This window comes from Lemur catta, chromosome 6 (assembly GCF_020740605.2).
Source record: "Lemur catta isolate mLemCat1 chromosome 6, mLemCat1.pri, whole genome shotgun sequence".
NCBI classification, from domain to species: Eukaryota; Metazoa; Chordata; class Mammalia; order Primates; family Lemuridae; genus Lemur; species Lemur catta.
In genome coordinates this window covers 18850875-18867064 of record NC_059133.1, presented here as the reverse complement: position 1 = coordinate 18867064, position 16190 = coordinate 18850875, and the positions used below count along the sequence as shown (strand labels likewise).

Sequence of the window (16190 nt, the reverse complement as noted above, 5' to 3'; positions counted from 1 at the left end):
ACTCTGTCATCTAGGCTAGAGTGCAGTAGCATCATCATAGCTCACAACAATCTCAAACTCCTGGCTCAAGAAATCCTCCTGCCTCAGCCTCCCTAGTAGCTGGGACTACAGGTGCGTGCCACCACGCCTGGCTAATTTTTCTATTTTTTTGTAGAGATGGAGTCTTGCTATGTTGCCCAGGCCTCTCCTGAACTCCTGGCCTCAAGTAATCCTTCAGCCTTGGGCTCCCAATGTTCTGGGATTACAGGCATGAGGCACTGAGCCTGGCCTATGAGGATCATTTTTATGCACTTCTTAATGACCCACTGATGGGGCTCAACATACGTTCGTTAGCAGTAGAAGTAGAAGTTGTTCCCTGGTCCGTCCCTGTTTAAGTCCTCCCAGCAACAGCATGGACTCTGGCTGCAAGTCTGTCCTCAGTGACTCCACTCCCTCAGGAAGGTAAGCAAGAGCAGACAGACCAGGAGGGTAGGACATGAGGGGGCTCAGTGAAGGCCACGACCAAAGAGCAACATGGAGTAGGAGGGAGTGGGGAGGAGGAGAAGACACTCTTATTTATACAGAGGGAAGGGCAGTCCAGAGCAGCGAGACATTAAGAAAGCCAAGAAATAACCCTCCCAGCCAAGGAACGACAGAAAGAGGAAACAGCAATGGGAAAAGCAACAACAAAAAGAACAGCACTGTATTTATCTGCTTTACAAGCACTATCTTGCAGCGGCAGTCCCGGTTTCTTAACCCTTCCCACGCCACTGTGTTCCTCATGGTGGAAGACAGGCAGACCGGGGCTGGAGGCAGCACGTGAAGGCACAGCCTGAAGCCCCCGCCGCAGCTCCCCAGGTCCTTATTCAGCAAAGGGGATCCGCGTGTTCTACTCTACTCCATGACATATGAGTTTAGTATAAAAACACTGTCATCTTCCCAGATCTTCAAACGGATGTTCGTTTCTCCAGAATTATATATCGTCAAGGAGCTATTGTCTCCCAGTCGGGGAAGCACAGCATTCTCTTAGAAAGCTCCATCAACAACCAACAACCAACATCCTCACCAACGACCAAAAGGAAGACCTCAGTTACACTGTGGATGTCATTATGTAAATGGCATAAAACATATATATATATCTTTTAAATATATATAAAATTTGAAACATCTACCTATCTGTCCCTTCACAGCCTCAAGCAAAATTAAGTCCAGCTGGTCTTTCTCATCTTTCAATTGCCCTGAGTCTGTTCGCTCTTTTTCTACTCAGCCCCGGTCCAAGCTTTGTAAGACGGTAGCTTCAGTCCTTCATTACTCAAAATGTGCTTCCATGACCAGCAGCATTGGTCACCTGGGAGCTTCTTACAAATGAAAACTCTCAGGACCTGCCCAGATCCACAAATTCAGAATCTGCATTTTAACGGGATCCCAGGTGATTTGTGTCCTCATTCATGTCAGGCCATGCTCCAGCCTCTTGCTGTCTTGTTCCTTGGATGGGTATGATGTGGGGCCACTCTCTCTTAGTTATCACAGAGGAAACACATCCTGACAATTATATCCCCTCTAGGTATTCCTGACGACCTGACCTAACATCTAAATGTGACTTAGCCTGTTACTCCTAAAAGCCCTAACTCAAAGGCAGGAGTAACTTGCCCTGGGACTTTCAATTCGAGGAGTAAGTTTCCCTCTAGTGCTCCTCAAATCATACCATGGGAAGCATTTTAGAGCAGCAGGATGTGAACTCAGAAAATGATAAAAGTAAAAACTGATTAGAGGATATAAACAAGACCCAATGCTAAGAACTGTGTCGCCAAAGGAAATCTGTTTCGTTAACCCTAAATTGCTTTTGCAATTCCAGATAAAAAGCACAATTACAACATCTCAGGGATTCTATTGTGAAATTTTGTTTTCTGACCTCCAGGAAATTCAGCATTTCTAGAGAGGAGAGCAAAGGTTTCAGTTAATCTATTATTGCACACTGCGTACCTACTCTTGTATTTCATAAGTTACCATAGTTTCATACAATTTGGACTTTAGAGCTTCAAAGTACAAAACTATAAAAATATAAACCAAAGCAATTAAATGAAATAAAAGCAAGTATTTATGCCACAATATTATATTAATCATAAATTCTCCAGCCTGTAGGTCTAAAGCTCAGAATTCTAGATACTTACACAGATAGCTTGATTCCCTGGATGATAAAATTCACACATCTGTTTTTGTTTTTTTTGTTTTTGTTTTTTTTTTTTTTTTTTTTTTTGAGACAGAGTCTTGCTTTGTTGCCCGGGCTAGAGTGAGTGCTGTGGCGTCAGCCTAGCTCACAGCAACCTCAAACTTCTGGGCTCAAGCGATCCTCCTGCCTCAGCCTCCCGAGTAGCTGGGACTACAGGCATGTGCCACCATGCCCGGCTAATTTTTTCTATATATATTTTTAGTCGTCCAGATAATTTTTATTTCTATTTTTAGTAGAGACGGGTCTCACTCAGGCTGGTCTTGAACTCCCGACCTCAAGCTATCCACCTGCCTCGGCCTCCCAGAGGGCTAGGATTACAGGCGTGAGCCACCACACCCAGCCCACACATCTGTTTTTATTACGCCACACATCTAGCTAGGTGAGTGATTTCTTGGGATTGCAACCCACATCTTTTTCCAAAGCAATGAAAGTCAGTGGTTATTTCACACACAGCTGTACCCAATCTGGCTATGTGAAACTGTGTAACATTTTGTTGGAAGTTGGCCTAGAGGTTGAGGATGCAGAGGAAGATTTCAAATATGAGTGAAATTTACACAAAAGAACTAGCAGTAAAACCAAGAGCAAGATGTCCTTTCTCCTTTGAGAAAGGGATTCAATTCAGACAAACAATCAAATAAAAATTTATGGATGCAAGAGGAAAAATAATAAGAAATCCTGAATCTACTTTTCTTTGATATTAGAATATATTACATGAAGTGGGGAAGGTAGACAGGATAGATACGCCTTAGTATGTCTTCAATCAATTTGAAATTTCCAAAGCCAGGAACTGTGGTGGTTGCCTGTAATCCCAGCTACTCAGAAGGCCGAAGGAGGAGGATTGCTTGAGCCCAGATGTTTGAGGCCAGCCTGGGCAACATAATGAGATGCACATCTCCGAAGCAAACACACAAACAGACAACAATTAAAAAAAAAACCCTCAAAAATGGAAATTTCCAAAAATTCATTAAAAAAGCACAGGGGAAAATCAACTTTCTATGTGTTAAAAAATAGTTCTTTTAATTTTTATTACTTTTACTACTTTTGAATTATGAAATATTTCATATTTGCAAAGTAAAATGCAAATGTTTATGGCACATATAATCTCTATATCTATGTGTATATAGGGAGACATGGCATAGATAATAATAAAATGAACATGTTACGACTACTCAGTTTAACAACTGTAGTTGAGACAGCTTGATGGCCCTCCAATACCCACGCTCCCACTTTTCAATAGTAAGAGAAATTTTAGCTGGGCAATGGTTGGCCAGCAAGAGACTCCATTTGCAGCCTCCCTCTCGGTTAGGTGTAGTAGCCGTGTGACCAGGTTCTGGGCAGCGAGATGAGAGCAGAAGGGAAGTGTGCAGTCTTTGGTCATGCCCTTCAAAGGAAGGCAGCGTAGCAGTCCCTTTTCTTTTTCTCCTTCCAATTGGTTGGGAGTTGCGGCCAGCCCTTTTTGACCACAAGGACAAGGGCAACATCCTGAAGGTGGTAGACTAAGAAAATAGAAGAAATCTGAGTCCCTGACACCATCAAGCTGCCATACCAGCCCTGGATTACCTACCCAGACATTAGATGTGGGAAAAATAAATTTTTCTTGTTCAGCCTAGCTGTATCCTACTATAATTACCAATACCTTTGAAGCCTGCCATGTGCCCTCCACAATCACATTTCCCATCCTCTGTATCAGGAGTAACAACTACCCAGAACTGTATTTATAAATTTTTGCTTGTCTTCATAGTGTGGCCACAGGGATACGTATTCCTAAATGCAAAGTCTTGCATGTTTTTGAGCTTTATATAAATAAAATCATACTGTGTGCATTTTTTCCACGACCTGCTGCTACAGACTGAATGGTATTCCCTCCCAGATTCGTATGTTGAATCCCTGACCCCTGTTGAGATGTTATTTGGGGAATTAATTAGGTTTAGATGAAGGTGGGGCCCTGATGATGGGATTAGTGCCTTTATAAAAGGAGGCACCAGAGATCTTCCCCCACTGTTTCTCTCTCTGTCTCTGTCTCTGTGTCTCATTCTCTCTCTCTCTCTCTTCACTCCCCCAACTCTCTATCTGCCATGTGGGGATATAGAGGGAAGGTGGCCATCTGCAAGCCAAGAAGAGAGCCCTCCCTGGGGAACCAAATCAGCTGACACCTTGACCTTGGACTTCACAGCTTCCAGAACTGTGAGAAATAAATTCCTGTTGTTGAAGCCAACCAGTCTACAGTATTTTGTTAAGACAACTCATTCAGACTAATACACCTGCTTTTTTCCCCTCACTCGACATTATGCTTGTATAATTCATTCATGTTAATAAATCAATAGTTCAGCATAGCACATATAGTCCATTAATTTTTCATTGCTATATTAAATTTGCTATATAATATTAAGTTACTTGAAAATATCACCGTTTATTACCCGCTGTATTGTCGGACATTTGAGTTATTTACAGCTTTGGGTTATTATACAAAGCTGCTATGAATATTCTTATACCTAGCTCTTAGAACACATGAGCAAGAATTTCTCTAGGACGTATTCATGGATCACAATTGTGGTGTTACACAGTATACATCCGCATCTTCAACTTTACCAGATAATGCCAGATTTTTTTTCAAATGGTTGTATCCATCTACTCTCCCTTGCTAATACGTGCATTTAGGTAGGCTACATCATTAAGTTCTGGCCAATGGAATGTATAATAGTCCCCCCCACCACCACCTTATCTGCAGGGGTATAAAAGCCTAATAGATACCTGAAACCACAGTTATTCCCAAACCCTATATATACTATGCTTTTTATCTTATAACTAAGATGGCTAATAAGTGACTAGCACATGAGCAGCACATATAGCATGGATATGCTGGACAAAGGAATGATTAATATCCTGAGCAGGTTGAGGTAAGATGGCACAATATTTCATCATGCTATTCAGAACAGTGCACAATTTAAAATTTATAAATTGTTTATTTCTGGAATTTCCATTTAATATTTCTGGACTGTAGTTGACTGTGGGTAACTGAAGCCATGGAAAGTGAAACCATGGAGCAAGGGGGACTACTGTATGGAAGAGTGTTGTTTGGGACTTTTGAAAAGGCACCCTAGTTTGCTGGCTCAGCTGAACAGTATCCACCTTTTTCTATCCTCTTCCTCTTTCCTGCTGCTTGAAACGCAAGTAGGATGGCTGGAACTCCAGCAGCCATTCTGAACCATGAGATGACCTTGTAGATATAAGTTGGAGCAGAAAGACAGAAGAGCTTGAGTTTCTGATGACTATGGAACCACCATACCAGTCCTGGAGTGCCGAATCTAGACTTCCTTTATGCAAGACAGAAATGAACTTCTACTTTATGTCACCATGTTTTGGGGGGTTTTGCTATAGGTATCTTAACATAAGCCCAGTTGATTGTTTTTGTTTCTTATTGGTTTTTAGGAATTCCTTATATACTCTGGGCACTATTCATTGTGCATTTTATTTGAGAGAAATACCTTTTCCCAGTTTATGGCTTGTCATTATCTTTAGGATGTCTTTTGATGTATATTAGAAATTACTTCTAATATAGTTGAATTTATTAATCTGGAAAAGGATTTTTCCTTGGATTATTTGTGGCACTGGTACATTAAAAAATAGGTATTGCAAGGTTCACTGCACATAAAGCTAGCATTGCTTAAAGTGGATCTCCCTCATTCTGTTTCCCTTCCTGCATTTGTCAGCATCATTTTTCACAGTAAAGATTAGGAGATACATATTCAATGAATGGCATAGTCTGTAGATACCCTCATAATGCTCTAAGGCAGGGGTTGCCAAGCTTTTCTCTGCAAAGGGACAGGTGGTAAGTACTCTAGGCTTTGCAGGCCACACGGTCTCTGTCACAACCAAACTCTGCTGCCCTTGTGGCATGAAAGCAGCCAAACTATATGTCAGGAATAAACATGGTTTTATTCATGGAACTGAAATTTAAATTTCATATATTTTCACATCACAAAATGTTCTTTTGATTTTTTTCCCAATCATTTAAAAATGTAAAAATTATCCTTAGCTCATGAGCTGTAGGAAAAACAGGTGGTGGGCTGGGTTTGGCCTGCAGGCAGCAAGTTTGTTGAGCCCTGCTCCAAGGTGTTGGGATGAGTTGGGGGGAGGGGTGGAGTGGGTGGTGGGGCGAAATGCATCTGTTGATAGCTGCTACTCAGCATTAAGTATCCTAGAAGCAGTTTTTGGCTTGTTCTATGCCTTAGAAAAGTGCATACAGATTAGAGCCATGAAGAGCAAAGCAAGTGACAGGCCTATCTCAGGTTGTGCAATAGAACATGTTTATGACAGGATGTTCCAGTTCAAAAGGGTGCATTGTGAGGTAAGGGGCTGCTGAACTACCATTGTGTGGCAAACTGGCCTGCTCCCTGCTGCAGTGAGAGGAAACTCCCGATTCCTGCCTTCTATTCCAGGGAAGAGTGTGTGTAAAAATATCCATCCTTGTTGATATCAAATGCTCTGAAAAATAGGCATTTGGGTTTTGTTAGGTCCGGAGCCGAGAGGGAGACACACGAAGCCTCATGTGTAGCAGAATGCTGTTTATTTTGAGCATCTGGGTGCAGATGGGTGGAGGCGAAAAAGCGTCCACGAGAGAAAAGGGGAGAGCCTTGGGTTTGATAGAGGGTTTTTTCGGGGGGAGTAAGTGGGCCAGAACAGCCGTTTGTAATTAATTCTTTTGCAAACAACCAACTCCTGAGACCCTTGCCCCAGTCACATCCATCCTTCAGCTCTGGCGTGGCTCTGATCAGGAGAGCTAGGGAGGGATGAACTTCGTCTCTATCAGGGAGGGAGTGGGAAGGAAGACTGGCTGCAGCTGTCAGATTTACAAAGTCCGCGTCTCTCCAGACTCCTACGGGCTATTGTTTTACAAGCCTACGTTTTGCATTAACCACATTCTGTCCTACACATACTTTTCGGGTTCCCACCTGGAGCAAACCTAACAGGTTTCAGCCACTGGGTCCCCTTGTTGGACAGTGTTTGTGAGCCCTGATTTTTAGTTGCAACACCTTGATCTCTGAACCTGCACTGGGAGTTCTCTAGAGCTAATCACATGGCGGCGCCGCTTTCCTCCGTGTTGTGCCCCGCCCCACCACAAGGTAGAGGAACCAGCTCTGTCACTGTCGGGCCAGCCAGAAGGCTTCGTTCAGGGGAGCGTAATCAGACGCCAGAAGCAAGTGCAGGTGACCTTTGGGAAGTCTGCGCCCTTGGGCAACAGCAGAAAGTTACAGTCTTAACCGCGACCTGCCGGCCTGCGGCGCCCGCCCCGCCCCCTCGAGGCCCCGCCCCTCGAGGCCCCGCCCCGCCCGCGGGCTGCATCCGCAACCCCAGCCGCTGGGGGCGGGGGCCCCGGCACCAGGGCGGCCCGGCGTGATCTCTACCTCGGCCGGCCGTGCGGGGCCCCACGGGCCAGTGCCCCCCGCCGGCGCAGGCCCCGCCGCGAGCCCCGCCCTCCGCTCTCCCCGCCCCCGGCGCTCGGCGCTGGCTGCGCTTGTCGCGGCTGCGGGGCCCGCGGGCGGCCATGGCGGCGGGCGCCGGGGCCAGGCCGGCGCCGCGCTGGCTGAAGGCGCTGGGCGAGCCGCTGAGCGCGGCGCAGCTGCGGCGGCTGGAGGAGCACCGCTACAGCGCGGCGGGCGTGTCGCTGCTCGAGCCGCCGCTGCAGCTCTACTGGACCTGGCTGCTCCAGTGGATCCCGCTGTGGATGGCCCCCAACTCCATCACCCTCCTCGGGCTCGCCATCAACCTGCTCACCACGCTCGTGCTCATCTTCTACTGCCCCACGGCCACCGAGGAGGTAGGGCTCGCTCCCTCCCGCCCGCGGCGGCGGCGGCGGCGGCGCAAGGGAAGCCTCCAACCGCTGTCCCTAGGAGCCTCTCGTCCCTCGCCCGAACCCGGCCCCGGTGTGCTGCGGACGGGTCGCTAGAGGTGCCTCCAGGGGCTGGGGGAAAGGGGAGACCCCCGCGCGGCTGAGCCTCCAGGGCGGCGGAGGGCACGGCGCGGGAGGCCGTGGCCGTGTCCGCCCCTAGCCTCTCCCGGGCCGCCTAGAGGCTGTCATGCTACTACCCCAGTCCCGTGACCATCCCGAGCCTCCCCGGGCAGCGGAGGGGCTGTCAAGGTCACTGCCCCAGTCCCAAGTCCACTCAGATCCTCACCGGGCCACGTACTGGCGGGAGGACCGCCTGTGGGATGGAGCAGCGGGGGGGTACTGTGCACGCTGAGGGCTGAACACCCCCATCTCCGTCCTGTGCGGCGCAAGGACAGGTGGCCGGGTTGGCCAAACCCGAAATGTTCTTTGTATACTTTTATAACCGTCCGTTTCTCGAAGGTTGTGCTAGTGATACTGAAATTACTGGTAGCACTGATCAAAGAGAAGTTACTTTTAAGAGAGAACTTCCTCTTTGCTTCACTGACTTCTTCATGAAAAACAAACTAGGGTATTATCAAGACGATAATTCTTATCACAACCCAGGGATCGATAAAAATCAACAGATATTATTAGCAATAATTACATTTGACCTATGTGCAAAATAAGAAGGGCAAATAATGCGGGCTTTGGACAGCTGTTAATGAGAAGCACTCCTTGGGCTGAGTATGGAGGGATATAGGGCAAAGTTGGGTTTATTCTCATCTGTAGCTTATAGTACATGGGATAGATATTACATGGCATGTTCTGTGCCATTACTTTCTTTCTTTGCCCTCCAAGTAGTGAAGCCCCTTTATAATCATAGTTGAGTATAGATCCAGTGGAGGTCTAGTGGGAGTTGAGGTTGGATAACAGGAATACAATGGAAATACTTCATGCCTTCCATTCATGCATCCGTTTTTAAAAAATATTTGATGGAGCCTACATTTAAATATACCTTGCCATTTGACCAGTATGTTTGATATATATTTCTTAGCAGACATTCCCATTGTTATGCACCATTGCTATTCATTTACATGGTGTTTGAAAAAGTAAGCTGCTTCAGTTTTTGGTTTTTGCTTGCCTGTTTCCAGAATTTTCCAGAGAGAGTGTATCCAAAATGAAAAGATTCTGAGTTGGAAGTGAGCGACTTGGCTTCTGACTAGCTCTGCTACAACAGAACTTCTGTGTCTGTTTTCCCATGTGTCAAATAGAAAATAATGCCTGCCAAACCAATTTCTCAAGGATGCAGTGAGGATCAAATGATATATACAGATAAATGTAGGGAATTATAATTTGCTCAATAAATTAAAAATATTAGTTAATGCATTAGAAATATTACTGTTATTAAACAATGTCCCGAAAATGCATAAAAAATTTAGTTTTGATTGGTTTTAAATTCAGCTAACAGCATTAGATGAGGAAACTGAAGGGAAATTAGCGGCATCTAGGATCACATAGCTTTACTTGGGGACCAGGATTCCAAGCTAAAAGAGGGGAAGGGAGCTTCCTCTGTAGGGTTTTGTCCCTCTCCTGTGGAACTTCTCCATTTTACTTTGGTTATGTGTATCCTTATTGAGCAGGACAAGCTACCACATTTTAAGTTCAGACAGCAATTGCTTATTTGTATACTTTCCATAGCACAGTGCCTTGCATAAAAGCAAATGCTTAGTAAATATTTACTGAATTATTGACTGCATGAATGAAATAACCCAGTGTAATTTTGAGAGATGGTGTTTTTCAACTCTTACTCAGTTTCAGCTGTTCTTGGATTACTTATCAGTTGTTTGGCTTTGGTAATTTTAAGGTGAATAAGCAAATGTTAGGGTGAATGGAGAAAACAAGAACTGAATTGTCTCCTCATTTTGATGAAGCAGTTCTATCTGAACACCACTCTATATAGTCCGTGGTCCCCGTTCCTTGGCTACCTAATCTTAAACTGGAATCACAGATCCTTAGAGTTTGGAAGGACCTTTGAGCTTAGATAATTCATTAATTGAAATCCAGTTCTAGCTCCACCCTAGTAGCATTTCCTACTACAAAACACTGCATGCACTTATTTTTGACTGGTGTAAACTGTAACTCCATTCCCTATTCCTTATCCGATGAAATGTTTTTGTCTTGCCTTCTTGATCTGTGTATATAAATCCATGTCATTGTCTCTGTTAAAGAGCATATTTATAACAGGTGCCTAGCTTAGGGCAAGGTCAAAGGGCATTGACTAATATTAATACATTTCTTTTGTTTATGATGATAGAAAGTTGAACCCAAAAGTGAGTACACCTGAGGAAGCCAGAAAGCCCTTAAGAAATGGTTTATTCTTTAAATAACTCAGATTACAGTCACCTTTGTACTACATTGTAAAGAGTTATTTGTTGGGGGAATAATAGAAAGAAAAGGCAATAACATGTAGATTCCTACTTAGATTATTTTTCATAGGTTCGGTTTCTTTGAGATCTAGTATATTTCCTTTTTTATCACTCTTTTATCTCTTTTTTAATTTTTTAACCAGCTCAATAACTTTTCAAGTTTCATTTATTAGGGTAGGACTCTTGTAAGGGAATGACCTCTCATTAAAACAATATATGACAAGTCCAGACTGAAGAAGAAACAAACAAAAAAACAAAACAAAAATAAACTCCAGACTTATAGGAGATGAAAGTTCTAGAAACAAGGAAGAATTCAGCGTGAGGCAAGAGGAGGCCTCAAATTAAAGGAGGCACTTGCAGAACCCTGAGAGTGAATGCCTAAAATTCTGCAGCCTTGGTGCCTCCTTGGCTCACCGTGGTCCCAGCCCTGTCCAGAAGGAGCCTCTTTAGGTAAAGTGGAGGTAGTTTCCCTTTGTGGCCTGTCCCTTTGATTCTTAAGGCTTTACTAGTGCCTTAATTCCTAAGGAATAAACTATTTCTTCTTTAAAATTCTGGTTCAACGGTAGATAAAACACAGCATTGTGATGTATAGAAAGGGCTTTAAATCTTACTCCTGGTGCATTTGACTGGGGCATAAGGCTATGACCACCTGGGTTTTGAGAAGTTAAAGACCAGAACAGATGCTAAAGCACCCAGGAAGTACAATTAGTGTGGATGATAGATTTGGCCTGGGTTTTCTCCATAAACCTCTCTCTCTTATTCCCCTAAGCACAGTGAAATACTGACATCATCAACAAGAACTCTAGTAAGGGCTAAGGAGGAAGAAAACCTGGAACAAATATAAAAAATATATTTCAAAGTACAGCTTTCAAAGTACAGATGTGTCAGGTCATGAGAAAGCCCCTTTGGCCCTGAGTGCTGGTTTGACTGCATTTGTGTGCAAAGTCTGGTTTCCTTTGCCCCAGCTTATAATGCACTTCATTTCCTGAAAAAGGGCGGGCTCTTCTCAAATGCTGATTCTTAAACTGAGCTGAGGCCAAAGATCTGGATTGAAACCAATAAGCCCCTAGGGCCTTCCTGATTGGCTTGACAGGGAATGGTCCTACCTTTCCTGACCGCCAGCCCCGCCTCTGGAGCCTTTCAGGTGGGAACCCTCCATCTGTAAACAAGGGAGCGCCCTGCCCTTCACAGGCTCCCAGTGAGCAATGTCTTAACCCCATCACAGGTGCATAGTATGTGTTTAGAGCAGTTGCAGGACAGGGGCAGTCAGTCATTTCTAATTGTTATGCTTTCCAGGGTCAGGTTAGCAGTGTATTAGGAACTCCATGAATTCTCTTTTAAACATCATAGAAATATCTGTCTGGGTGCAAAGTCCACCAGGAGCATATCAGCATTACATTTTTTCACATACGCACAGTCTGTCTTCTAATTTTCTTTCCTCCTACCTCTTAGAAATACAGTTTCTATTGTTTTTAAAGAAAGAAGTCAATTGATGCTTGCATAATTGAAATCTCCTTACCAGCTAAGCTAATAGTTATTGGTTATGTAAATCTCTTTTGCATATGTTTCAACTCACCCAAGGCCATTTAAAGGAAAGAGGTATTTTTTTTAAGTAAAAAAAATTCACATAATGGACATTGTATAGTTACAGTATTTTCTAAATTTTAGTTTGGGAAGATTTTTGTGTTGATGTATTACCTATACTAGCTTTTATTTACTATTTTTCTTTATGTCAACTTTAAATCAACCTCCTTTTAAAAACAAACTCATTGTAAAGCTTAACATCTATAAAATCATAGATTTGATATGCTAGCTATCTTTCAAAATACCTTAAAATAAATACTTAAATATTAAAATGAAAAGTATATCGATGAATCACCTAAAATTATCTGATGTAGTGTCAGTATTAACAATGACAATAATTAACATTGACTGAGCTTCTTCCATATGCCAGACACTTTTATAAGTACTTCACATGTATAATACTTCATTTAATTCTCACAATGAGACTGGAATAGTGATTATTCCCATTTTTCAAATGAAGAGACTGAGGCACTGAGAAATTAAGTAACTTGTCCAATTCAGCCAGTAGGTGGCAGAACAAGGATTCGGGTGCAAGTAAAGTCCAGGGTCCGTACTCGTAACTATCTGCAAGAAGATCCCAGGGCAGGTATTCTTCCTTCTGAAAACCATTTCTGTAACCTATTACTTGATAGGAAAAATTTAGATCATCAATTGATTTCATCATCTAGTTATTTAGCTCCTACAGCAGATTTTAAAAACAGAATACATGCCTCACACCCATGTATTCTATGAGAAGATTATATTCTCATATGAAAGGTGGGGCCGAATATGAATGAGATCACATAAATCTACAGTTAAAACATACCTTGCAGACCATCTAGTCTAGCATTTTCTTTTACAGAAGACCTAAGAATGTGTTCTGGAAAATAAAGTATTTCAAGGTTGTAAGTGAAGTTTGTCCGGTAAGCAGAGATGTGTCCTTCACTTTCTAAGTCTTTTCTTCCTTTTCCTGAGGGGGTGTCCTCTTTGAAAGATGCATATAAAAAGAAGTCTGATACCCAGGATAAACAGTTGATCTATATATGTGTTGTTCTCTTTTATCCAGAGTTAATTTTAATAAGAACAATTACCATATAAGGTCTAGTTCAGATCTCTGGGTGTTTAACTTCCTTCCAAATGACTTGGATAAAGATCGGTGTTCTCATAATACAGATTTAGATTTATGATAAGGGATGTCTGTCTAGGAAGGAGGACTGCCTTAATGGACTCCTGGATTCCTCCTTTTCCTCTGCATGTTGACATCTTACTACATATAAGCTGCTGGAGGAACCCCAATTCTGTAGTCTTTCTAACCGGTTGGTACCATATGCAACCACTGTCAATGATTGGTAGTGTCCAGTTATCTCATAACCAAAGCTCTGTGGCCTTAGTGAGTTCCCAGGAACTCACTTTTCGTTTCTCCTATAATTTCTCTTTCTTGTCCTCTTGTTTTATCTAACAGGGACTCTTTCTTGCAGCAGCATAATGTTGGTGCCATTTCTCACCATTCTCACTCCAGGCCCAGTGGTTCTCATTGTCCTGGACACCTGCACACCTGACTACTTGTACTTACCACTCAGTACTGCTATTTCTCCTTTACATGCTCTGTGTCTTCTGCTGTGGAAGGCCATGTGATTCACTGACATCCTCCCACCTGGCTAACTGACCACTTGGGTGACTAAACTCATGGGTCACATCTCTCTCTCTCTCCAAAATAATCCTCGCTATGTGTTGAAAGAGACTATCTGTATGCCCATATGAAGCCCAATCATTTGAGCAATTAGGGATTGATTTCCTGGCTGAACTTCCACCTAGAGGTCCATTCCCCCAGGAAGTGAAAACTAAGGCTGTCTGAATGCTTCTTGTTTTTCTCAAGTGGATTTCTGTTTTCTTGCACTGTGCATGCCCCTCCTCAGACACTGTGGGGTGGCCAGAGTGCTTGTAACCCTGAGAGTGGGTTTTCTCTTTAATGCTTTCCCAGAACCTAGAATAGTACATGTACCTAAGGGGTCATTTAGTACTCATTTTTTAGACCAGCTTGGGACTTCTCTTGGTCCTAGAGGTCCCTCTCTAAGTCTCTTATTTCTGATCAGGGAACTTGAGTCTACTTTTCTCTTGGACTCTAACAGACTACCATCTGGTATTTGCATCTGGTTTCTTTTTCATGCGTGCCTGGTAACATTTAAACCACTGACCTACCCTCTGCTGGCTTTCTCGGTAATTAGAACTAGTTTTCACCTATGTATAGTTGAATAACAGAATACCTTTTGGGTTATATTGGCCAAGTAGACATGTTTCCATCATCTTTCCTTTGATGGCCCCTCCTGCAAACAGATAGAATAAAAGGAAGAAGAAAAATTTAAAGTGAAGTATTAATAAAACCTATTTTCTTAGGAGAATTTTTGAATTTTACAACTGAGGAAAGGTAGTTTACATTTCATATTCTCACATGTTAGAAAGCATCCACATGTCTTTTTTGGATTATCATTTATTTTTTATCAAGTAAGGTGATTGTTAAATCTTTATTTATAGGCAAAAGAAGGAAGGGAATTATCACTTTAAGTGGAATAAAATAGAATATCATCGTGATTCAATTTCCAGTTATTAATAACTAAATTGATATAGTAGTTTCCTTTAATCTTATAATGTATAGCATCCTATACTTCTACATGATTATGAAAATATGAATTTCCATATAAGAGTTTGAGGTGGAAAACCGTGATTCTGTAAGAATTATCCACTTATTTCTATTTGTTTTCACTATGGATTTAGAGGTCTTAAAGTTGAATATTGCTATGGTTTGTGTCCCCTGAAAAGTTCATGTGTTGGAAACTTAATCTCCAATGGAACAGTCTTGGGAGGTGGGACTAATAAAAGGTAACTGGGTAATAGATTAATGTTGTTATCACAAAAGTGGTTTGGTTATCATGAGATGGGTTATAAAACAAGTCTGGCCCCTGGTTCCCTTCTCTGTCTCATGTGCTTATTTCCACCTTCCACTATGAGATAACACAGCAAAAGGCCTTCACCAGATGCCAGTGCCATGTTCTTGGCCTTCCCAGGCTCCAGAACCATGAGCCAAATAAATCTTTTCTTTATAAATTACCCAGTGTCTGGTATTCTGTTATAGCAACAGAAAACAGACTAATGTAAGGTTTTTTTGAGGTAGCCGGTGCCAGAGAAAGAAAGACAGCAGAGTTGAAAGGGATAAGTAAAGAGGCTTTATTGGAGCACTCCCAGGTGGGGGTAAGGAGTCCCGAGAGAGGGACCCGGGCGAGCCTCACGGGACCCACGGAGTGGTACCAGAGAGGCTGCCCTGCCCAGAAGTCTGAATGGGTTTATATAGGTTCTTAGGACTGGGGGATGGGAGTTTCTTCGGCCAGGAGATGGCCAGGAGATGTCGGTGGTGGTGCGAGGAGTGAGGAATTTCTTTGTTTCAGCTTTGGGGCGGGTATTGAGGGATAGGAGGAGGGACTTCTTCTTTTTTCCATTAGGGAAGGGAGGGGTACCTGGCACCAGCCTTACAACTAAGATAACTGTTACTTGAAGAAATGGTAGGCTACAATTACGAAACAATGAGCGACTTATGTACAGTCCCTTCCCTTGGTTAAATCAGGTCTTTACTTCATTAACTAAAGAAGACAATTTCAGAACTGTGCATTTTTAACTTGATGCCGCCACCTGTGAAACCATTTAAAACTAAGGAAACACCAGAAATAGTGCTATTTATAATAAAGTTATATATAAAGTCCTGAATACTATTGTTATGTAGTTTCTTATATTTGCATGCTTGAGGTACCAATGATGCATGCATGGTACAACAGAGGCCTATATATTTACAAAGTTTGCTTTCACCCTGAAAAATAAATATTTATAGAAGGCATGTTTTTTAAGTGGAAGAGGTAGGAATGTAATGACTGTCCTTTGATTTCTCCCTAGGTGAAGCAAAGGCATATCAGGCAGTCCTTGAGGGAGGGGGCACATGAGTGCTTTGCGGAATTGGGTGAGCATGTTTACGAAGGAAACAGCCATGAGATGGAATCAACTAATAAATAAATAAGGTGGATAAGAGGACCTTGTGGGTGGAATGGAGCTGGAGTATGAAGTTAGGTGGTTGAGAGAG

At 42.9% G+C, this 16190-nt stretch overlaps 1 protein-coding gene across 3 annotated transcripts in view; it reads left to right on the top strand.

Annotated features, from left to right (window-relative positions):
- Positions 1 to 7539: 7539 nt before the first annotated feature.
- The window catches only part of CHPT1 (choline phosphotransferase 1), a 37683-nt gene continuing 29032 nt past the window's right edge, over positions 7540 to 16190 (top strand). For 2 of the 3 annotated variants that reach the window (XM_045553120.1, XM_045553119.1), the window contains exon 1: positions 7676 to 8027. In XM_045553120.1, coding sequence (XP_045409076.1) covers positions 7755 to 8027 — 273 coding nt within the window. In that variant the 5' untranslated portion in view covers positions 7676 to 7754. Of the gene's footprint in view, positions 8028 to 16190 lie in introns of all 3 variants that reach the window. The other variant, XM_045553118.1, reaches the window with a different exon arrangement.